This window comes from Botryllus schlosseri, chromosome 15, assembly GCF_051294905.1.
Source record: "Botryllus schlosseri isolate E-star chromosome 15, Bs_hap1, whole genome shotgun sequence".
Taxonomy (NCBI): domain Eukaryota; kingdom Metazoa; phylum Chordata; class Ascidiacea; order Stolidobranchia; family Styelidae; genus Botryllus; species Botryllus schlosseri.
The window spans coordinates 13,920,903-13,944,706 of record NC_137250.1 but is presented as its reverse complement, the minus strand read 5'-3'; the positions used below and the strand labels follow the sequence as shown (position 1 = coordinate 13,944,706).

At 43.0% G+C, this 23,804-nt stretch overlaps 1 protein-coding gene across 1 annotated transcript in view; it reads left to right on the top strand.

Annotated features, from left to right (window-relative positions):
• Positions 1 to 16,740, top strand: part of LOC145457748 (transmembrane protein 131-like) — a 46,005-nt gene extending 29,265 nt beyond the window's left edge. Inside the window, exons 27-38 of the mRNA XM_080336023.1 lie at positions 649 to 809; positions 2,653 to 3,374; positions 6,886 to 6,992; positions 7,105 to 7,292; positions 8,049 to 8,130; positions 9,016 to 9,124; positions 10,049 to 10,143; positions 10,205 to 10,313; positions 10,984 to 11,229; positions 13,572 to 13,664; positions 13,902 to 14,239; positions 15,025 to 16,740. Of these exons, the coding sequence (XP_080192149.1) occupies positions 649 to 809; positions 2,653 to 3,374; positions 6,886 to 6,992; positions 7,105 to 7,292; positions 8,049 to 8,130; positions 9,016 to 9,124; positions 10,049 to 10,143; positions 10,205 to 10,313; positions 10,984 to 11,229; positions 13,572 to 13,664; positions 13,902 to 14,239; positions 15,025 to 15,096 (2,322 nt within the window). The 3' untranslated portion in view covers positions 15,097 to 16,740. The remainder of the gene's footprint in view (positions 1 to 648; positions 810 to 2,652; positions 3,375 to 6,885; positions 6,993 to 7,104; positions 7,293 to 8,048; positions 8,131 to 9,015; positions 9,125 to 10,048; positions 10,144 to 10,204; positions 10,314 to 10,983; positions 11,230 to 13,571; positions 13,665 to 13,901; positions 14,240 to 15,024) is intronic.
• The last annotated feature ends 7,064 nt before the right edge of the window (positions 16,741 to 23,804 follow it).

Genomic DNA, 23,804 nt, shown 5'->3' with positions numbered 1-23,804 from the left:
TTCTCGATGTGGTTAATTCCAGTAGCAGCGACGGGCAGCTTTGACATTCCTTAGCTGCTACCACAAGGGCCTTGACTTGCAAAATAATATCACTGCAACTGTGCGTAAATTTATTCTATAAGTGTCGTTTGTGTGAAACTATAGCCGAGCTTTCGCAAAGTTGAATATTTGTATTTCAGAAGCGCCATATAGTATGATAGTGAAATTCAGTTTCTTGCAAGTTCTCGATTGACACTTGCGTTGTTACTTCCGACCGTGTGATCGTGCAGATTCCCAAAATATGAATATTTCCGATAAGGAGCTGGGATCTCTGATCGTGGTTGTGCCGTGTTGAATTCTTCCAGCCACTTAGTGCCGAGTTTCGCGGCATTTACCGCGAATAACTTGCAAGTGGTAATTTAATCACGTGGTATTTTTCATCAAATCACATTCCCGCGAAATGCCTGGCAAACGTATTTGTTGATCCCTCATGAAACATAAGTTGGTATTGGCGTGGCAACATGGGCAAAAATTCACATTCTGTTATTAGATTGTTTGAGTTAGAGCACGTCAATGCATGTTTCTCAGTTACTGAAAACACAAACAAGCACAAAATCTCGTCCGCATTGTCTTACGATTTTCTCACATTGCGACGTTCTCAAATTGCAGTCCGTAGCTATTTGGGATCTATTCCTGCGTACGCACCAGGCCGAAATTCAGTATAAACGCAGCGTCAGAGCCGAGAGGGAAAGCGTGCTTCTCCACTTTGGGAAGCCGTTCGATTTGAAGAAAATCGGTAACAGCTACACGCCGGCGAACGGCATCGCCGAGTGAGTATATTCTTGTCATTTGCTATACTTGTTCGGTACGAAGTGACCTTACGGGTAATTTGTATGAAACAAATGGATGATTCGCTTTGTAAATTTATTTTGATGTGGCCGTGGGCGTCAACTAGGGTTACCATACGTCCTCCTTTCTCGGGTTTTTGAAAATGTCCTTCGAGGACGCCCGAATGCCCTCCTTTTTGGCAATTCATCCTCCTTTACAGATTTTACAGTTAGGATGATGGACAGAATCGACTAAAAATGGGCATAGATGACGCTAAATAGCAATAGTCGAACAAACTTAATGACCTGGTTTTATTTTAGTCTACTCCACAAATTTTCCATCAAAAATAGCAAAATCCGCTGACATCAGTCTTGATCAGCTAACTTTTCTGATTCGGTAAAAGTGTCTTCCTTCCCCAATTCGATAATATGGTAACCCAGTGGGTAGAATGATTGTAATGCCTTAACACGGACAGGTTGTTGGAAAATGCCAATCTAATTTGTTTCAGAACAGGATAGACTACAATTCAACTTGATGCAATAAGGTTTCTCTATCATAGTAAACAGGCTCACTCACACACACACTCTCACTCACACATGACTCGACTTGAGTCGTGAATTTTCGGTGACTCGACTTGACCCGGTCATATTTTCAAATGATACGTAAACAGACTCGACTCGAGACGGGACGGCAAAGGCAGACATTTCATTGTGACTTTGAAGAATAGTAAAGTTACCACATCATCGGTATATCGTCTATCAGTCCTGATACTTTGAAGATGACCAGAAACTGTTATGGCTGAGGAAAATTGCTATATTATGAATGCGGGCCATTCTATTTCACTTGAGCAGAGTTGAAAAAAGTAGATTGAAGAGGATTGAACTGAACAGTGAACATGATGACTCGGACTCGAGTCAAAGAACTGTGACGTGACTCGGTGGTGAGATGAAAATGACTTGCGTCAAAACTATAGAAGTGAGATTGACCTGTGACTCGTGACCTTGTGACTTGGTTACAACCCTGGTGCAGGGTTTGTTTCGGTTGGTTTTCAAGGCAATTGCACTTGTAAAAGCTATGCAAACTTTATAAAAACTACTTTTGACGGTAAAATCCCAACTGCAAAAAGTCTGTTGTTTTGTTTCACAAACCGTCGAGCGGAAGTGTTAAGTTGCCTAAAAACAAAACCACTTTATTAAGTTCTGTAACTAGGCAGATCCGAAAGTAGCTGTTCTTTGTTGCTGACAACAGATCCTATCGCAGGGCTCACCAACGCGGTGCCTGCGGGCCCCAGGTAGCCCGCGAGGACCATATGAGTAGCCCGCAAGCCTGTTCTAAAAATAGATCGAATGGATGCAGTTACCAGTGAGCTCTCATTTATTTATATTGATTTAGCTATTCTTGTTTTTAATCATACTAACATTGTTACTTACAAATGACAATACATACATATATAAACACTAAATCTGATATCCTCAATTACAATTACTAACATACCAACATGTAATCGAATCACAAGACTGAGTATTATAGTTTGAATGCTTTTCCCCTCGATTGGTATTATCACAGCCTCCGTAACGTGTACCGGTAGTACAAATAAATGACTATTCCGCAAATTTGTGATCAGCCAACAGCGCATCACAAAATGGAATGCCGTAGGTATGGATGAAAAATATATCAGATTATTGTTAATACGGTGTAGAACTGAGTGTTTTCCACATCATCCTTATGACACCACAATGAGTGATGCACAAATGGGCGGCTCAGTGCTTAATACTGAATTTGGAATCAAATCACTCGGGTACAATATTTTCCCGGCTCAAATTTTCATTACACATATATTTTCAGCGACGGTGATTTTTCGGATTCGTCCTGCGGACACAATTCAACGGATGTCACCACGTCGTTTATGCGACCGCCAGCCCGACTTCCTGACAAGTCAGAGAGGCGTACTGCCGGCCCCGAATCCCCTGGACTTTTTTCAAAAATCCTATCCTATTTTCGCCCCGCGGAAAAGACTCGAACTCGTAAACCATCTTTTAACGAATGTTTGCAAACCGATGAGATTGCGAAGGCCACCGCGGCTAACGGGTCGCCTCAAAACGGCTCTAACGAGACTCGTTTGCGACTTCGTCATGTCGCTGTGAATACAGAAAAACGTAAAAACGACAAGAAGTTCCGATCTTTAGACGTGGCCTCTTTGAACTGTAACGACCGTTATTTGAAGCCCACCGCGGAAATACGTCCCGTCGCGCAAAACTCTGAATCCCCGAAAGGTAAAAACCAGTCCGCGCGGCAGTCCGAGAAACTTGCCAAGCCTGTTGTTGAAGACTTGTCGCCGAAACGTAAAGACGAATCTCGAGAGAGGTCTAGCGAGAGCGACGTATCGGTCGATGTCGAGAGGCCGACGGGCAAGCGACGTACGGACTCGAAATCGAGGCAGGCGTCTCGCGAAAGCACGAGCAGCTCGGAAGGGCTTTATTCGCCTGAACCGGCGACCGGCCCGGGCCAGTGTGTTTGTCGGAATCAAGAAACGGAGTACCCGGACGCTGAGGAAGCGGAGAAACCGGGTAATTTTTGGGCCTGGTGTACTTTTTATCTGCATTACTGACACATGTCCTCCGTGAATATGTTGAAATTTACAGTGTTTCACCTAGATGCCTGGCATTTCAGCATGCAACACAATGATAAACTACAGTTGATCATGGGATAATTGGCGTGTGACTTTATAACCCCTAAAACTACCATCCATCCATGATCTTGTCAACCAGAAATGCAGTTTTGGTACTGTCTGCCCATCGTCAGAATCTTGAAACCTCAATTGGTCCTGATTTCAGCACACAGCGCAATGATAAGCGACAGTTTATCATGGGACACTCAAGCTCGTGACTTTGTAACCTTAAAACCACCCACAATCCATAATCATGTCAACCAGAAATAGAATTTCGATACGTTGAGCACCTGTAGACCGTCTAGACCAGGGGTGGCCAACCTTTTCGGCTAAAGGGCCTTATGATATTTACGAACCATTGCGCGGGCCACTTGAATGTTGGTAACATTTTATTAGTTACCCAATAGGAGCGAATCGGAATAGGTGACGGTGATAATAAGACTTACATTACTCTGCATCAAAATTGAGGACCATTATGTCATGAAAATTCAGCGTGCATAAACGACCTAGCCGTGCGAGGAGCGGAATTTTTGCAAAGTTAATAAATGAATTCGGTCAAAAATATTGTTGCTTGCATAGATTCCAGGTTACCTCCGTATACCGCTACGCTGATGTGGTAAGGACAAGATTATTAGGCGCTTGATTTCGGCAAACATTCGTCTATCATTTTGTGCCAAGGTTTGTTAGCCGACGGCCTTTCTGCGAGTGCACACGCGAAGTCGCATAATGGGCGACACGTTCTTTCATAATTGCGAATGTAGTTAGACTCAACTTTAGAGAGGGTGCCAATACTAAAAACAAGAAATCGAGTGACAATAAATCGTGTGAAATTCTCAGAAACATTTCAAGTCAAATAAATCTGCCGCGATGGGTTCTACTTATGGTTAGATACAAAGATCTACGAAAATGTGACTGACCCCTGGCTACGCTAATGCGTCGAAACTGATATTTTAGCCATCAACATACCAAACTTCACGGTCAGGCTAATCATATTTTTGGTTGGCCTTGCAATTTCACAACAATTTACCTGGGTAATTAGTTTTTTAATATGTAACTAATTTCGAGGATTACCTCGCGGGCCGCTAACAACCTTCTCGTCGGCCAGATCTGGCCCGCGGGCCGCCCCTTGGTCTAGACCAGTGGTTCCCAACCTTTTTGTCTTCTTTCCCCACTTCAGATTTATTCAGAGTCTTCATTCCCCACCAGGACCGTAAGAGCACTTTGTCTGCCCCGCCAAAAATGTTGGTCTTGGGCCCCCAGAACTCCCTCAGCCCCGCTGAGCTTGTACGTTTTTCCCTGCAACTTATCAGCTACATTGGTTCTACTGTTTAGTGCGTCGCCTTATTTCGACTAAACGTGCCAAGCGCGAAAAATTTATATAATTCATGTTTGAATTGGCCAATATGATCGAGAATTGCATATATTTTGCTATCAATTTTTATCCCCTCTCTGCTTACGTAAGCAGATTTACCGGTAGAGCCGAGTGAGAGGTGTTGGAAAAGGTAGGACCCCTAAATAAGAATTGAACATCTTCGGGTGGGCCCGTTGGTATATTGACTTCGTTACATTATGCTATTTCGTGACCTCCTATATATCTGCTAAAATCTGTCAAAAGATATGGAAATCGCCACAACTTAAGGGCACACGCGATTTCAAATTGGTATTGCTTTACTGGCGAATAATTTTCCCTGCGGTATGGCATTTGTCCCGTGGGGTTCAGATCGCCAGGACAGGAACATTCAGCGCCAGCTATTTAGCCAATTAAAAATATATGTATATTGTATATATTGAAGTTTTGGGTCTCCACAAGAGCATTCCTTCTCGGCCAAGGCCTGCTCGCTGCTGATCGTTCTGGCACACTTCTCAGAGTTGCATGTTACATGGCCTATAGCAGTGGTTCCCAACCTTTTTCGACCCATCGCCCCCTTTTCAAGGTCAACACCAATCATCGCCCCCCAAATTTTGTGTACCAAAAATTGGGCATACAAACTGTAATCATCGGCGGGTTGACTAAAATAAAAGGTCAAATTTTCGGCTCGATGTCTAATTTGACACACTTTTATAACCAAATTTCCGTGGGTTGACTAAAAAAAAAAAGAAAAAAAAAAAGGTCAACCGTTTTGACGCGTCATCGCCCCCTTTGCTATTTTCGCCCCCCTGTCGCCCCCTTCGTCATTTTCGCCCCCCTAGACCGCCAAATCGCCCCCTGGGGGGCGATATCGCCCACGTTGGGAACCACTGGCCTATAGCTTCATATGCCTTGGTGCGTCGTGGCGCAGTAATGGCCGACGCCGAAGTCTCCATTTCTATAAATACTACGTATTTTCGTGGGGGAAGGGTACCCAATAACCTAATATTCCGCAATATTACATCGCGCGCCCAGTGCGAAAATTTTTTGAAAAAGTGGCAAAAATTAAAATGAAATACTTCGAATTATGTTAATTCACGAAATAATTTTGGGCCCCTTCGAGCTCGCCTCCCCCCAATTGAGGGGTTTGAGGTTCGGCAGTTACGGTCCTCTTCCCCACTACCCAGTACTTTTGTCATCATAGAGCAGCTATTTGATGGTTTGACTACACAAGACACACAACCACACCAGTACGCAAAACAATTGCCTATAACTGCAACATAAAACGAATATTTACCGATACCAGCAACGCTCAAAATTTCGCGAAAGCGTTATTTCACGTCGAACTAGTCATGATGAATGCGTTTGTGACGTCATGATTGGCCATCCAGAGTTAAAAATGAGGTTTTGTGAACAACACGCAATATAATTTTCAAAACATTTCAGAGAAGTTAACTGGTAACGGTAATTGCGCTTGTGTCTTCGTGAAAATGTAGACTGTTCTTATATAATTTTGAACAAATGCGTCTATTCCCCACAAGAAACCATTGAATTCCCCACCGTTTGGGAACCACTGGTCTAGACCCAGAAACTTTAGCACAGTGCTACAAATATTCATGGCAACGATGTTTCTGTGATCGGCCCACGGCAAAATCACAGAGCGAGATGAAATGACCGCTGTCAGGAAATGAAAAAATATCTCGGTAATGTGTAACTGTACTTATTTTCCTTGTGCCCCATAAGTAGGTACATGTTTGAAGTTTTCTAGTCATTTGTACTGTAATGACGTCATAACGAGTGTGACTCGAAGCGTAATACTAGACTCGAAAGCGAATCAGGCCTGTCCATGATGCTAGATTTGGTCAGTAACAAAGTACTCCTTCACAGTACTGGAGTAGATTTGCCGGCTTCCACTACTTGATTAGTTATGATTTTAGATCACTTCTACTGCTACTTGACCGCTTTCAGATTTTTAGGCAAAAACTGGAGACCTAGAATAGTTACGTTTTTATGATGTCGTATTCCACACGCTTTGCGGTTTACTAGCCGTTAATATTTGCAGCCCGATCTCGGAAGCCGAAGAAATTGACACGCAAACAGTTGAAAGCTTTGGCGAAAGAGAAAGAAACCGTGCGCAAAGACAGTTTTACGAACCTCCAACCCGCGAAGGTACGCTATTTCGAAAAGTTGGATCTTCCCGTTGCTGTTCTGTGCTTTGGATTCGATCGCACGCCCGTCTTGGTTTAAATCCTGTCGCCGAAATTATGCCAATGCGTTTCAGGCCGTTTCGACGTCTACTGCGGTGGAAGAAATCTCGAAAGAGAAGCAAACAGTCGAAAAGAAAAGCCGTCAGCCGAAGCGGAGATCTGAACCGACGGTATCGAACGGCACGCTGGCCGCGCCGGCGCCTACGAAGAAACCGGCCTCCAACGATTATCAGACGCATCGCACTCTCTCGTCCAGAACCAGGTCAGTTGACTTTGTGTTTTGACAATGTCAGATGTTGTTCTACATTGTGTCGGAAGACACTCTCGGAGGTACAGAACTTCGATCTACAATTGCAGCAGTGCTTTTTAACCTTTTTGAGCACCTACCGCAACGACAAAACTCAGGAAGCCACTGTACTTGAATATCTTGTCAAGTTTGTTTGAATTATTCCAGCTCAGAAAAAGTAACAAATATGCATGATTTTCATCCGCCAGTGAGTGACGTCCCACAGGTTGAAATGCACTGAAATACAGTATGCAGTTGTATATATTGTGTCGGTTTCTATGGCGTCACACTTGGTTGTATTTAATTTAGATATACTTGACCCCTGTAGAGGCGACTGGAAAAGCTTTTGGTTTTGATGTATTTTTAAGATGAATATGTTATTGAAACATCTGCGATGTGTACGACTATACAATTAGGTTTGTTATGATCGTAAAGTTACATTTAGTATTAATTTAATATTATAATGTGGATGTGCATGAGTTTAGTGCGACCCGTCTTTAAAAAATAGTGGAGTGTATGATTTGCGATCATGGCCTTCTGTTCTTGCGGGAGCATTGTACTTGATAAATATGTCAGCTCGCCAACGATGACTCTTTCAAAATTTCTGCTTAACCTGCTTCTAGCCGCTAATCAACTTTAGCTGTTCGACTGCTCGAAATGGTTGGTTCCCGATTTCTAACGGCATGCCACGTTTCGTTTTGGCTCCTGTCTGACCGGCGTGATTTTTTTCAGGGAAAGTAAATCCATCCAGAAGCGTCGTTCTTACAGTTACAGCGCCGATGGAAACAGCAGGCCCAAGGATAAACCTGGAAAGGTAATATACCGAAATTGCATTCGGTTTTTATTGAATAACGGTAGTATTCGGGCCCTGGCTGTGATTGTAGAGTGACAGACATTACAGATCCGGGCCTATTCAGCGTTCCCCGTTCACGTGCTTTCGCTGATGCCATGCCTTCGTGTAGCCAAGTCTATTTTAGCGCCAAACCATCGTTTGCTTACTGAAATTTGAATAGTATATTTATATTGAAATGAACCCACTCGTCAGGGGTAATCGTCAGCAACTAGTGGAGAATTCAAAAGAACATTCCATCTCAACAATCGTATCACAAAATAATATGTCACCAGCACGAAATTTCGAATACGAGAGCGTTCAATGTACTATTTTTAGATGGTACACAAACTCTTTTTGTTGGCACAGCCTTGGCTGGTGTCGACTCCAATGCACGCAAATGAGAGTGTGAACGGCCCCTGAAATTTGCGAGAGGTCAAACAGACCAGAGTACTGCCCGGTACAAAGAAACCTCGAAACAGCGGGATTAGATTGGTTTTGCAATAGCTGGAGCGTTGGAAACGTGCAAGTTGAACGTATGCTCTCACAAGCGATCCGTCTTTAGAATTGTCTCGTCATCGTTATTTGTGATGCGGGCAAATTTGGCGGGAACAACAATGCTTCTACTTGTTTACTGGCAACGCCCTCTGCTCGCATGCACCAAGCATATTTACTGTGTGCACAAAAAGAATTTTCCATGACTCGTGAATCGCTAAATACACGAGAACCCTTCCGCCGAAGCAATATGTAACCACTGACCACCACCATGAAAGCAAATTCCCACATTAAACACTCTATGATATGCCGCGCTGCCCGATTTTGTTTGATCTGCGATAAAAAGATTAACATCTTGTGCCTCGTTTGCTTTAGATCACGATTTGCAAACGGTCGTCACCTCTGTCATCTTCGTCGCACGATATCTCAGAGAGCAGCGGCAGCGAGGGCTCTGCCCAGTGGGACACCCCGTGCCGCACGAGAGGTGAGTCCAACCTGTCGCATTGGAATACGTTTGTGGATCTAGTGATTCTTGCTGACGTGCCGGTCCAAGAGTTGAATTTGTATGTAAAATCTACTCGGAAGCGGACTGGACCGTGAAAAACAGCACGGCTACAAACATGTCCACATACATGCCTGCCTAAACGTTGTTATTTGCGCATTGTGTTTTCTCTGTGAGTGTTTGTTACATGTTCTGGTAAATAGTGACCTCAAATATCAATAAATTTTGGTTGTTTGCACATCATACGCGAACAGCTATAATGTACAAAGTGCATACTGCACACACAAAGTTGGCGAAGAGGTGCTCAAACTAGTCATCGTTCGTGCTCGAGCTATTGATTGTGAGTAGCAGTAGTTTAAAATCATTACTTGAGTAAGTGGTGCAAGTGGGGTAATCCTACTCTGGTATTCCGAAAAGTAGCAGTCCTTTGTTGCCGATCACGTCCGTGAAGCACTCTTCAATCTCGACCACTTTGAGTAAGGAGTACAAAACCTGCTCAAGTACTCCGAAAAAGGAGTACAAATCCATGTTTTTTGGTAGACTGCAATCCTGATTCTGAGCGGGAGCGGTCAAAGTAGTAATCGTCAGGCTGAAGTAGAAGTAGAAGCGACGTCGTAAATTTCCACTAAAAAAGTAGAAGTAAGTATTTTAGGTGTTGTTTTGCCCGAATAAAAGTGAAATTTGTGAAGATGGAATAACACTCGAGCAAATGCTCAAAAACCTAGTTGAGTACTTTGAAAAGTTGAAGTACTCCGTTACTGACCACCTACCGAAAAACGTCATCACAAAGTTTATATCGAGATACGATTTTTTGTCCTCCCCTCTCAAGTCGGGGGCGGTTTTCCCGATTTATTCCGCTTTTTCGGCCTCGTTTCTGTCGCCTTATCCGATTCTCGCGCGATTCAGATGCCGACGAAGACATGCGGCAGATCGCGAAGCAGTCTCGGCAGGCGGAAATGGCGATCGCGGCCGGCCGGCGAAAGGGAGTGAAACGCGGAAAGGTGATTGGAGAAGAGACGTAGCTTTCCGACGCCTTCGGGTTTACTCGTGAATTTTTGACAGGGAGCGACGTCCCCGGTGATACTGTCCAGCGGAAGCCGCAGTTCGTCTTACTCGAGCCTCATGTCGAGCGCTTCCAACGATAGCAATTCGTCTAGACCGGGCAGTCTAAGTACGATTTTGATTTCCGCATTTAATCCATTGTACGAAGTTTTGATAAATGGCAATGTCACAGATTTTTCCGTAGTCACACTCTCGGCAACAATCAACGCCGTCGTTCACACCTTTAATGAAAATGTTTCCCGACCACTGTCTTGCAGCGACAAAAATATTTTTGACCAGGACTATGCATGGTCTCATGTAGAATTTAAACGGCCTGCAGTCATCAATAACCATCGTTCGAAGTTCAGAACGGCATCATTTTAAACCCTGGTGTTCAATTAATGCAAACGGTCAGAGGTTTTGTCGACTTGCGTAACTTACTCTCTTAATTACCACTATGCTTTTATGAGAGAGTAGCCATTCATGACAGATACGAATCCAGATTATGTGAAAGTGCTCTTGTAATCCTAATCTTCTGGAATGCCTTGAATCGCGCTGACGTCGTGTACTGATAGAATAGTAGCGTGGTATAAGATGCAGAAAAGTGTCGACGAGTGTAATGCATATGTATTGGTGTTCAGCTGCCACTGCGGTGAGCCAAAACCATTCAAAACATCTCTGCTCCACTGGTTTTGTTGTGTGGCGCCGATTTTGGCGCGCCATATCTTGTTTTTGAATCTGAGTTTGAATGTTGATGAAACTCTTTTAATCACACGCATTCTCTCTCTCTCTCTGAATAGGTGTATCGGGAAACGCGAGTTCGAAGTTCACCCGCAGCATGAGCGACACAAGCGGCGGCGCGCCTCTCTACAAAAAACGAGCCGCACGCCGCAAGCACGACTCCAACACTTTGCCGACCCAACCGCCTAGATTCGAAATGCGCAACGCTTCGTCGCCACCGCAGCAAAATCAGTTTGGCCGTCCGACACGGGCGATGTCGTCGCCTTCTTCCATGCCTGCTGTTTCGGCTGGGGCTTCAGGGACGGGTAGGTTTGAGTTTGGGTTCGGTCGATGTAAAATTCGGGATTGATCCTGAAAATTGTGATGAGGTTGTCGTGTCACTGTGCCAGTGAGTCAAAGTATTCATCGTTGGTGCACAAACACATGTACAACTAGTGTTTTCCAAGTAAGCAAAGCACAAGCATTCTAGGCCTAGTTTCTCCTAAAAATACAAAAACGGTTGAGTAGAAATACTAGTGGATTATTGTCTTAACACCTTGAGTACCGTAAACCGGGGTGACTTTGGGCAATTTTCAACAATTTCGCTTTGCATCTTGGAAATGCTAGGTTGTAGGGGAGGCATGTTTTGTGTTTTACAAAGGTTATGGAGCAGAGATTAGAAAAAACGAATTGAAAATCTTCATGTTCATAAATAAGTACATTATTTTTGTAAATTTGCCGTGTCCAAAGTTACCCCCCGTGCCGGGTAATGTAGTTATTTGTATGTCTTTACACTCTATCTACTGTTTATGAAACCTCTTAAATGAGGCTTATTTGGTAAGAGTTGACAAGAGCAGTGGCTAAAACTGAATCAAAATCGTATACATCTGGCCCATTGCATTATTTTTACCTAATCCCCCCCCCCCAAAAAAAAAAAGAAACCAAGTAGTTTATGAAGACTAATGCCCCCTTATTCATCTCTTACCTCAATTTTTCCTCGTGTCTTCCCCAATTGGGACTTATAAATATCATATGGTGACAAGGGGTTATCCCACTAGCGGTGTCAGCAATCGGCAGCAAACATTAAGCATGTTACTATGATTCATTGCTGATTTCAAATATTTTACTGTTCTTTAAAAGATACACTTTCCCTTTCCTATGTCCTCTGATGGATATATTTTGTCATAATTTACGGTAGGGTATGCCATATTCAGCAGGCGCATCTTCAAGAGTATGTGATGAGTTCTTGAAGTAGCTTACACCCGATTACAATCTCTCGGCTTATTGCCTACCCATTTTTTCAAATTTTGGCTAACTCTTAATTTATTAACCTTCTCATTCCATTTCAAAAAGCCATCAGACATGTCATAACGAATATAGTTGACGATACACTTTGACACAGATGAAGTAGCCACTGTCCAGAGCTCTAAATATCACATTTTCCACTGTCCAAAGTTACCCCGTTCTGATAAAATTTGACGGGGTAGCTTTGGACAGCAAATTTCCTTATAAGGATCCAAGGGTAAGCCCACTGAGATTTTTGCCATGGATTAACACTACTTAGAGGTATCTGCTGCCAAGTTTTTAATCTATGACTCACATGCTGTCTATGTTTGGTTGTAAGAATATTAATGGCCATCAATTTTGATGAAATTGACCCCCGCCATCAATTAATCAATGTTGGTTCAAGTTTATCGGGTAGTGAAATGAATCCACCTTTTATTGAGACTACTTGTGCTACTGTTGCCTCATGAAAAAGAATTGGACATCCAGCGGCAACCCTTTTCTATCAATAACCATTTAAATCTTTTACTGCTTAGTGTCCAAAGTTACCCTTCAGTTCAAAGTTACCCCGGTTTACGGTATGTAGTACAGGTCAGAGTTGTAACCAAGTCACAAATTTCCGAGTCACAAGTCAATCTCGCTTTTATGGTTTTGACTCGAGTCAAGTCGAGTCATTTTCAATTCACCACCGAGTCAAGTACGAGTCCAAGTCATTTTGTTCACTGTTCGGTTTTCAGTTCAATCCGGCTCGACCCACTCTTTTCGACTCTGCTCGAGTGATATAGAGTGGCTCGCATTCATGATATAATAATTTTCCTCAGTCCCAACAGTTTCTGACCCTATTTCCGAAGTATCAGGACTGATGGACGACATACCAATAATGTGGTGACTTTACTATTAGTCGAAGTTATAATGACATGTCTGTCGTGGCCGTCCTAGTCTCGAGTCATTTGACTTGGTTTGAGTCATGCGCAGTGACTCGAGTACAAGTCGAGTCAATACAAATATAGACTCGAGTCGAGTCATTTTATGCATTTGAAGACATGACTCAAGTATAGTTTTACACGGGTAAGTAGAAGTCTAAGCACTATGAAATCATAGCCAGCTGAGTAACTGGTGCACTTAGGTGAAACCTACTCGAGTACTTTGTAAAAATACAAGTACTTTGTTACTGACCACCTCTTCTGAGTAAGCGGCCGGTTATCGAATGCTTGAAGTCATTCGGAAGCATCGCTTCTATGATTGTCGAAGTGTAAACCTGACTTGAAAACAGCGCCTACTTTTTCTGTTGCGGTTTCTATGTGCGGAAGCATGCCTTCTTCGATTGTGGAAGGGAAAACCTGGCTTGAAAATAGCGTCCGACAGCCCTCCGTGTTTTTTTAAGGATTCTCCGGTTCTGACGAGCAATGGACGCGCCCGAGCCAGATTGTGGAGTCCAGCTATTCGGCGTTTGGCGATTCTCCTTTCAACCTCGGAGGTAGTTTCATTGTTTTCTATTTCTTTCTCCGGAGTTCTGAATTTACCTCGATTTGTAAACGCCACTGTTTTTGAACGATCAGGACTGACGATGATCTTACGAGTCGGTGCAAATTTGGATGTTCCGTATTGTTACGATGTCACATGAGTGATACTCTACGACTCAAAGCTGCGAGTCGCTCATGCACTCAATTTTGTCCGATCCTTTTTGAGATTAACGACATCTATACTCATTTAGAATTGATTGGCAGCCGTCGCCACAACTCCAGCTTGTCGACCACCTGGGAATCGGCCTTCTCGGACAACTCCAGCTTCTACACCGTCCCGTCACCGCCCGCGCCCCCGGTGTCCCACCCGCAGCACTGGAACAGTGCCCGGCCCCCGATTCCGCAGCACGGCGGCTACCCGCCGCAGTACGACGCCCCGCCCGGCACCCCCACCACACCAGGTGTATTCTCGCAAGCCGCCGTGTGGGGGGAGGCGCCGTCCCCTGTGGCCAACAGCAACATGACCACCCATTCGATCTGGTCCGTGTCTAACGCGGTCACTATGGACGAGGACAGGAACGTGGAAGAGGTTTGTGTGTTGGCTGCTTGTCGAGTTTGTTGAATGCATCGACTCTGGTCACTTTAAAATCGTACCAAATGTGACTAAAAAGTACCGTGCATGTAATTGTTGGAGTCGAAGTTCTGTAAAGAACATATTTTGGAGTGTTTTGAAGTTTCCGGAGTCGCGTTTCGTTAAATTTTCGCTTGAAAAATTCCAAGTGTCAGAAATAATTTCAACGCTCATCGGAGTTCGTTAAAAAGCTCGGTCTCCAACTACTTTGACATCAAACCAATTGTTGCTAGAAAGTGATGTTGCAGCTACAAAGGTTTTTCATGTAGGCAGAACTTAACCAAGTAAATATCTCTCTGCAAGCCCATAGTTTTTCAAATTAAAAATACAGGTCGATGCACTTGGTAGCAATAATGACTGAAAGTGTTATAGTCGAGTAGATTTACAGAATGTCGGAGTAACAGCTATAGTCTGTGCGTTTCTAGAGTATTTTTAAACCTTTTTTTTATATCTGATCCTTGCATTTATTGCGTCGTTGCGTGGACCCCGAAATTCTCAGTACAAATTTGGGAAGTTATCAATTTTAGCTACGTGATGACTAAAATGTGATCAGCACTCTTGTCCAACTCAGGGTCAATTAAGTCCGAAATAAGGACAGGTCTTATCAACGAAGGACAAAGTAGTTTTATAGTTTTAGTTTAACATTTAGCCTAATTTAAAAACCCTGTTGCTATATTAAAAATGTCTGTAGTCGGCGTTAAAGTGAACCACCCTGGTTAAATGTCTATTTTTTTTGTTCACAGCCCGATCCGCTCGGGGTGAGAAACATTTGGACCGACCCGCGACACCACCGACGCTGGAACGATTCCCGTTAATCCGAAAACCACACGCTATTGTGTAACCGGCAACTTATATTTCGTGTAACTAGATCAAGTACCTGCTATCGTATCATCCTAACCGTGTTACTCCGGCGTTACCGATCTCTTCTTTTTAATCAACGCTGTCCGCTTGCTCTGGCTTTTTTACGAATCGGGTGACGGTGACTTTATCTTCGGGACTGTGTTCGGTGCGAGATTTTGTTGGTAGCCGTTTCGGCTTGTGAGCTGTGTCGTACTGCGGCTGTTGTTTGGCTGTACTCGGCGACGCTCTTAATGCTGGTCGTAACGGGATAATTTCTGATTGACCGTGGTGGTAAAATGTGATGGTATTCTTCCGCTTTCTTGACATTTGAGGATTTGACTGTATGAAGACAACATCAGAGCATGCGACTTTATAGCCCCAAAACTAGCCCTAAATCTAACCCAACCCTCTCTTGCTCAAGTGTCACATGCTCATATGTCCTCGAATCGAAATGGATTTAAGTATGCGGCACTTGAGCATGTATAACCACAATACCGTCCCTAACTGTAACCCACACTTGCCCATATCGTTTCTGAGGAATCAAAGTACACATTTTCAAGAACTTTATGTAAAGTTTTCACTTTCTTTCGGCCATATCTTGTTCATGATTAACTTTGAAACCATGTCACAAACATAAACATAGCCAATATATCGCCGAAGAAATGTGGAAATTTTACAAAAACTTGATTTTCTATCAATTTGAAAATGGATCTCAAAATTTGAAAAAATAGACATAAGCTAATTTGATTCCGCCGCGACGATATATCCACAGACCCAACTGGACTTGAACATGCGATACTTGAGCATGTGCCTTCGTAACCCCAAAAGTAGCCGTAGTTCCAACTCAAGCCCAACTCTAAATCGAACCCTAACTTTAACCCACATGCTCAAGTGTCGCATGCCCATATATATGACTACGCCCGAACTGGACTTATTATTCCAAAACTAGCGGATAGAGGTAAATCTAACCCAACCCTAAGCTTAAGGCACATGCTCAAGTGTTGCATGCCTGTGTGTCCACACACTGAACTTGACTTGATCATGCGACACTTTAGCGTTTGACTTCTAACCGAAAAAGTAACGCTAATCATTAGCAGCGACTGTTCTAAATTTTCATGTGGGACTATTTAACTGGGGTGGGGGCCGTTTGCTTTGTGGCTGTGCGCGTTGCAACCTATTATGGATCGACACGGCGTGGGTCTCTTGTGATTCGCTCTCTAGTCGCATTTCGGGGCTCGTCAACTGTGTCGCGCGTCGCTCAGCCACCACTGTTTCTTTAAGTGGCCTTAGTGTGGCAAGACTCGTGACAGTTTCGTTTATTTCCATGTTCCGCTATCAGGCTTTACGATTTATTTGCTTCCTTTTCTCATCCGTCTGTCGGCCGGGTGTGGCGCACTGAGATTTTTCGTCGCTTTTACAATCACTTTTCATTGCGTACGTTTCTTCCTGGCAGCTTTTCTTTCGATGTGCGTTCTTTTTAAATGCGCCTTGTCGACTCGCGAGTCGCGTTTCTTTGTATGGTCCCGGGGATAAGTTGTTCCCCGGGTCTGATTTTCTTGCACAGCCTTTGCCCGCGTCGTGTGTTCGGCGCGAATTGAAACAGGGACCGGTAACTATGAGTTTTGCGTGTTGTGGAGCCATTGTTTGTACAGGGAAGTCGTCGCTTATTTTGGTAGATTTGCGGACGTTAGACTCGGCGTTTAATGTGGAAGTGTGCGTCAATTTTTTACAGGGACATTGATCAGGTTTTCTTATGGAAATAGATTGGGTGCGTTGAGAACCCTTTCAGTATTACATCAGCTTCGTGGGTTAATTATTTCGGTAGTCAGCTGCACATGTTCAGAGCACAACCTCGCGAATCAGTGAAGGTAACTACGATTTAGGGATATGGGAGAGCTGCAGGTGCCAGTTGGTTGATATCAAATGTTTTGTTTTAATAGCTGCGTACCTCTTGCTTGTTGTTGTAAACATCTGTTGAAGAGCTTACCGCTGTTGCTAGGGTTAGACCAGTGTGACTCTGCTTGGCAGCATTGTCAAAGGGCAAGTTGGGCGTACGAAATACCCACGAAGAAGGCGTAAACAGAGTCTTTTTCACAATAGATGTAGGGTTACGTAATTAGGCCGCGTAAAATTTTGGTGGATCTCAACGAAGTATTTGAATAATTCCATTATACGTCAGTCTTGAACTGGTATGCAAATGTGAAACGGGGTTAAACCCGCCAGACGCCCACGCGGAGTTTGGCGTGTGAACGCGTTGAAACGCAGAGTGGCAGTCAGGGGAGGCAGTGCCTTACCTGTCGCCGGGATTAGGGTGAAGCTATCTATATTGCGACACCGAAATGATTATTAATTTGTTCATCTAACATCACCGGTTCTCAGATTTATTGTTCAAGAATACTACGAGGATGGAGAATTGGAGAACTGAGCAAGGGCGGGTCGTACTCAACCTGCTGCAATGCAAATGATCATAATTAGCTCATAATTCGTAGCCTATAATAACTGGTATCAATCAAATGCTATTTTCGCACCAACTTCGCATATTTACAATCCTAGAACACCGGAACCTCCTCAAAATCGCCAAGGAATGTGGAATTTGGCTTTATTACGTACAGTGGCAGTGCAGAGAAACAATTAATAGTCAAATGAGAGACAATCGCAGCACAGTGAAACGCGCTACCATTTCGGAAACCGACAGTGTTGTGAGAATTGTATAGTAGCGACGGCCAATATGTAATGCAGAGCAAATACATTCCCTTGCTAATGTAGCTGTTGTGTATTTTCCATCTATACAGCTACCTTATATTGTAGTAAAAGTGTGGCGGACTGCTAGTCCTTTTACCGCAAGGTCCCTAGCTATCATGTTTCTGCATGAAGGAAATGTAATCTTTTACTATGAATAAGCTCACCACGTGACTGACATAAAATTTGACCATATCATGACATCTATTCGAACCTCGCTGTCTCTTATGGTGGAGGCCAAAAATATAGATCAAGTAGTTGATCTGCGGATTTGTCACGTTTCTGGATTTTCTGCGGGCCAGAAAGGTAGATTAGCATAGGTTCCAGCTCGGGGTGGGCAATTATTAAAATACATTGGCGGGCCGAGTCAACATTGTTGATACATGACGCTCAGTGGTTGTATTGGAATTAGGCAATGAGAAAATGACGGTTAATTAACAAATATAATATTTATTCGCCGTCATAATTCAAAACAATGGTAGGCATGATACATTTTAAATTCTATTTTTGTAACCTGCAGACGCGTTTTTAGGATACTACAAAGCTTTTCTTGGTCACCTTTCTTTTTTTTTTGACGTGCCTTGCCTGCCCGCTAATCGTTTCCTCACGAGCACTGATTGACTTGTTTTAGGAATTAGGGATTTGGAAACGTATCACGTAGCAATTCGAAGCACGGATTGCGTAAATGTGACTAGGGTTAGTTCGGATATCAATAATTTTCACTATCCGGATAACGGATATATCCGTATATTTGGAATTTAGCTAACCGGTTCACCGGATAGTGAATCCTAAGTGAGATAATCGATTTCACGAGGTCTGCATGAAAAATGGATCGCAAAATCATTACACAGTGTAATTGCAGCTCCCTCCTTATAGAGCACACCGCATCAATAGTGGCATCCTGTAGCCGGGACCGGAGTTTTGTACCAAAGAGTCCGCACGTATTAAATGCTCTTTATGCTTCCACAAAATGGGCTGAATTATAGTACGCAAGGCTGAATATTGTAAGCAGCGCTTCCTTTTTGCCCATTCTTCTGTTTAGGTGTCCAGTACTGGAAGGACGAGTAGCTGATACCGGAATTGAGGCCGACATGATAGCTCGCTCTAATTCCTCCATGAGAAATTTACATGATCAGGCCCGTAGCAGCCGAAAAATAAGGGGGGTGTTTTAAATAAAACGAGGTGGTTTCGATTTTATTTCGAATTTAGTAGCAGCGGAAATCAATTACGCTTGCACGCACGAACATGTTTCCAGAATGCGAACATTCGATGTCATTCAGTTTCGCAATGTCACTCATTAATCACAGTCGCTGATCATAATAATCTCAGCGGCATATTGTCTCCAAGCCACCAAGAGATAGGAGCCAACGCATGCCAGTCCCGAGACTATTAGGGATGGTGTGAACCTCTGAAAGGTTCAGGTTCGTGTGAACGCGAACCTTTTTGAAAGGTTCTGTGTGAACGCGAACGTGAACCTCGTGACGTCATGTGACGTCATATTGCTAATTTCAATGAAGTGATAGCCTGTAGTAATGTACACAATACCTAGGGACGACTCCTGTCACATAATGCCACAATGCCTAAGTATATATTGACGTTTTAAACGTCCCTAAATGTATCAACTGAGGCAATCAAATGATATAATATTGCCATAAATTCAATAACTTCTGTCGCTTTGCCAACAATCTCGATGAGAACTTGCCAGGGAATACAAGCTTACGCCTTGACGGTCTTGGCCAGATCGGACAATATACACGGATATTAAGCAGAGCACAAAACAGGTTTCTATACTTGCTACCGATAACAGCAGTAGCCAACACCCTAATTGCACGGATTTGCTTATTATGATGCAGTAAACATATGAAGTCCAGATTGAGCCGTACGCCTTCTAGATTTTTACATCATAAAACGATATGAATCTCACTGATTGGTTGAATAAGGATCATTCGCTGACTACATGTAGTGTATTCACAAACGGAAAGCTGGATATTTCGAGCAAAATTTTGTAACAAGGCAAGTAAAATTTTTGAGATTGTCAAGGTGCATGCTCGAATTGCTCGTAGTGTTGTTTGTTTTTGCTGCCAGCGCCATGTATAGAGTGGTTCGCAGTTGAAATGCAATAAATGTGAACCAAAGATATTATAATGAAGTTAAAATTGTAATGTAAGGAAAAGGTTCACAGTGCAGAACCTACCAAGGTTCTGTTGTGAACGCGAACCTCAAAATTTCCGAGGTTCACACACAGAACGCGAACGTGAACCTCACGTTCACACCATCCCTAGAGACTATGGTTACGCCAGCGATGATATCGTTCGTACCATGCCTATTGCAGATGTGATTGTGCAGGCCGGCGATAAATATCGTGAGCACCAAGCCAATGCAGATGCGATTATGTAGGCCAGTGATGGTATAATATCCACAGAGCCTATTGCAGATGTGATTCTGCCAGCGGAACTATAGGCTTGTTGAAGACTCGAAAAATCAGGCCAGCAACGATAGCCGAATTCGCGGCAATCAATGACCTAATTTGGCGGTCTTCTCAGCGGGAGATTGCGTCGCGTTACACAGTGCATTGACGTATCCAGCTAATTGGCGACACGCTTCTCGCTAATTGACCGCGCGAAACAATGATAATACGACTTATTGAAGCTTCCTAAAAGTTTAAAACACATTATTAACGATATTTTTTTATCCGGTTGACTGGTAGATTTATATCCGGATATCGGATAATAAAAAAGCCTGCGGTGAACCGGTTAACCGTTATCCGGATAGTCCAACCCTAAATGTGACACTGGCAACAAAGAAGGTTTGAACGACACTATGGAAACAGTGACTTTTTGCGCCCTCAATTGTTGCAGCGCACTTTGCTACATTGGCTTTATTTTGGCTCTCTATCAGAGGTGGTCAGTAGCGAAGTACTTCTACTTTTTCGAAGTACTCAAGGACTTTCCGTCTACTTCTGGTGCTTACTCAAGTAGATTTTTTTTCGCTACTTCTACTTCGTAATATTTTGTGAACTACCTACTTACTTTTCGCTCTTTTCAGTTTGACAAGTAGAAGTAGTTTAATCCCCCAATAACAAAGATAGCCTAAGGAATTTCGGGGCAGTTTTTAGGTACAACCAACATTTATTTTGCATAGTAATACCAAGAATTTCCGTTGCGCTTCGCGCACAGTAGATATGAAGTCACAAATATCTTTTTAACGAAAGTATCGCTGAATATAATTTAGATACCGGGTTGCGTGGTTCCGTCCACACCGCATTGTCGCTTAATTATATCAAATATTTCATCACAGTGAGTATGGCCCGCCATAACGGTTGAAACTACCGTTTCGCAATCTAGCAATTACCTGTTATACCTAGCAGCCCATGACGTGTTCTAATCTCGGAAAGCGGACTTTTACTTTTTTAACGTTGGACCTGTTTTAGCAAACCACCGTTGCAACTTTCTGGACAAAAGATATGAATTATATTTGTATTTTTCTTTCAATTACAAGTATTATCCGTTGAGTTCTAATAATAGTTTCAGTTCTGTAGTCTGGAGAACATAGATGTGGGAGTATAAAAGCAAGTGCAGTGATGCCTTATATTTTCCGAAAATAAAGCTATATATATATGGCATTTTGACGATCTACCATATTTTTAATTAACGTATACTAATCATGCAAAGTGTTAAAGCCGTATCCGACACAACTTCATCGTATTGCTCTCCGACTGAACTAGGGGCCTTATAATATGGGGGAGGGCGCTATGCCATGATTTTCTCTAAAACGGGATGTTCGAGTAAACAAAGGCTTAGTCGCATTTCCATATCAACACTATCATTTACATCCCATAATGTGGACGACTGCTTATTCTGTCAAAAATTGATACCTCCTGCGATGCATCAATATGAATCTACACTTCCACATAGCTCCATTTGCAGCTTTTGACAGTCCATGCGAACGAATTGCGATCGTTTTTACAACTACTTACTTACTTGGGTAGATTTGAAGTCAGTCAATCCTACTTCTACTTCAAGTAGTTTTACGTTGCTTATGATAGAAGTTATTCTACTCGTACTTGAGTAGATTTTTTGGTCGCTACTTCTACTTCTACTTGAGTAGCTTTCTTGACTACTTTGACCACCTCTGCTCTCCATTACTCGTTTGACGTAGGCGGAGACCGGGGACAATTGTAAAACTTTTTGTATTTTCCGACAAGACGCGTATTTCTCATGGAAATTTAATTTCCAAAGTTTTATATGAAGAGAAGCCAATAACTCGATAGTTGATATAAAACTAAAATGGAGTTCAATCAACAATCAATCATAAAAGTTTTGGGTCGCGAAAATCGCTGCTCAAATATTACAATCGCCTCGTACCCAGGGACAATTGTAATACCCTTGCGGGGCAATTATGACAGTGTTATTTATAACTAAAAACAAACGAAATGAACAGTGAAAACGGGAGCACAAATTGTATTATTGTATTACTCTAATGACAGAGAAGTTTGAACGCTTCCCGTCAACGTCCCATCGCAATTTTGGCATCTGAATACAGTATCATCCTCCGTGCCTTCTTCATGAGTTTAAAGTATACAAGAAACACATTCATTCCATCATCTCCCTACATATATTCGGCCTTTTCTATCAAGGTTCTGTTGTTCAGGGTGCATAATGGGTTGGTCATTCGGTCATATGCGAAGGTGCGAAACCGTCCTGCCTAACATATCTTGGTTGAATGGACCGATGATAGTGTAGCAAAACGAGGACACAGCATTATGTGGCGTCAAAGCAAAATGATATTCTTCTGTCATGGGCACGTTCAAGTGACCACTGACCATTGAAGGTCGACACACCAAAAGTCGATCAGCAGGAGAAAGGGTGGTTGAATCACGGAAATAACCGAACCGTGAGATTCACATTACCACTTTTTTATGCCCGTTCCGACAGATGATCATGATCATGCTAGAATTGGTATGGCAAGGAAGTATCTGTTCTGGTATTGAAATTCTGGCTGTTACAAGATTATTTTGCAGTAGATAAATTGCTATACCAATATATGAACAAAGATATCTAGAATTGAAGACATGTATTGTAACGGGTGTAACAGAGTGTTACAATTGCCCCTGACTCGCTCAATCATGATTCGTGTCTCAGTGTGGTACCTTCCCGGCAATGAAAGTCCTAGTTTTTCTATCATCATGGTAGACAATGGTAACATTTTTCCAGCTACATATATTACGTTGTAATCACGTGAGGTACTATTCGTCTAACCAAATTATTCCAGACTAGAAAATATTTATTCAAGGGTTCAAAAATTAGTTTTTTTTCAAATTATTCCGGGGTTTCTCCTCGTAACTTCAGGCATAATAGGAGAGATGACTACCGCATGCGCACTTAAAATATCAGGGCAATTTCTCCACCCTACTATCGGTGAGGTCGATTGTTACATTTGCCCCTAGTTACATTTGTCCCCGGTCTCCCCTACGTAGGCTACGTAATCGCGGCAAATAAATAAGCTAAACAGGCTAAATAGTGAACGAATGTCAAATAGTGAACGAATGTCCGGTTCAGTTTGCACAACTTACGATTCTAGTCCACGGATTAACATTCTAAAGTAGGTTTTATGTACTGAGTTCCGGTTAACTTTGAGCGAGCCACTGAAAATCGCGTCGCGGGGCGCACTTTGCCCAGGTCTGTTCTAGCTAGATATTTCTACCTTTTTCGTATCACTAGAACCTAACAAACTCGTTTTCGTATTGGTTCAAACTTTACAATTACATGCATTAATGTTACGCATTTTTGAGTACAAAAACCCACGTTTTCTCTCATATATATCCCCTCGAGATTTGAGATTCATCAACGTACGCTTCTTCGAAATAGATCTGTAACGAGTGCATCTTCCCGGCTACGAATACTCGCAACCACAGGATAGCAAGTCGCCGTCAGCTACACATTGC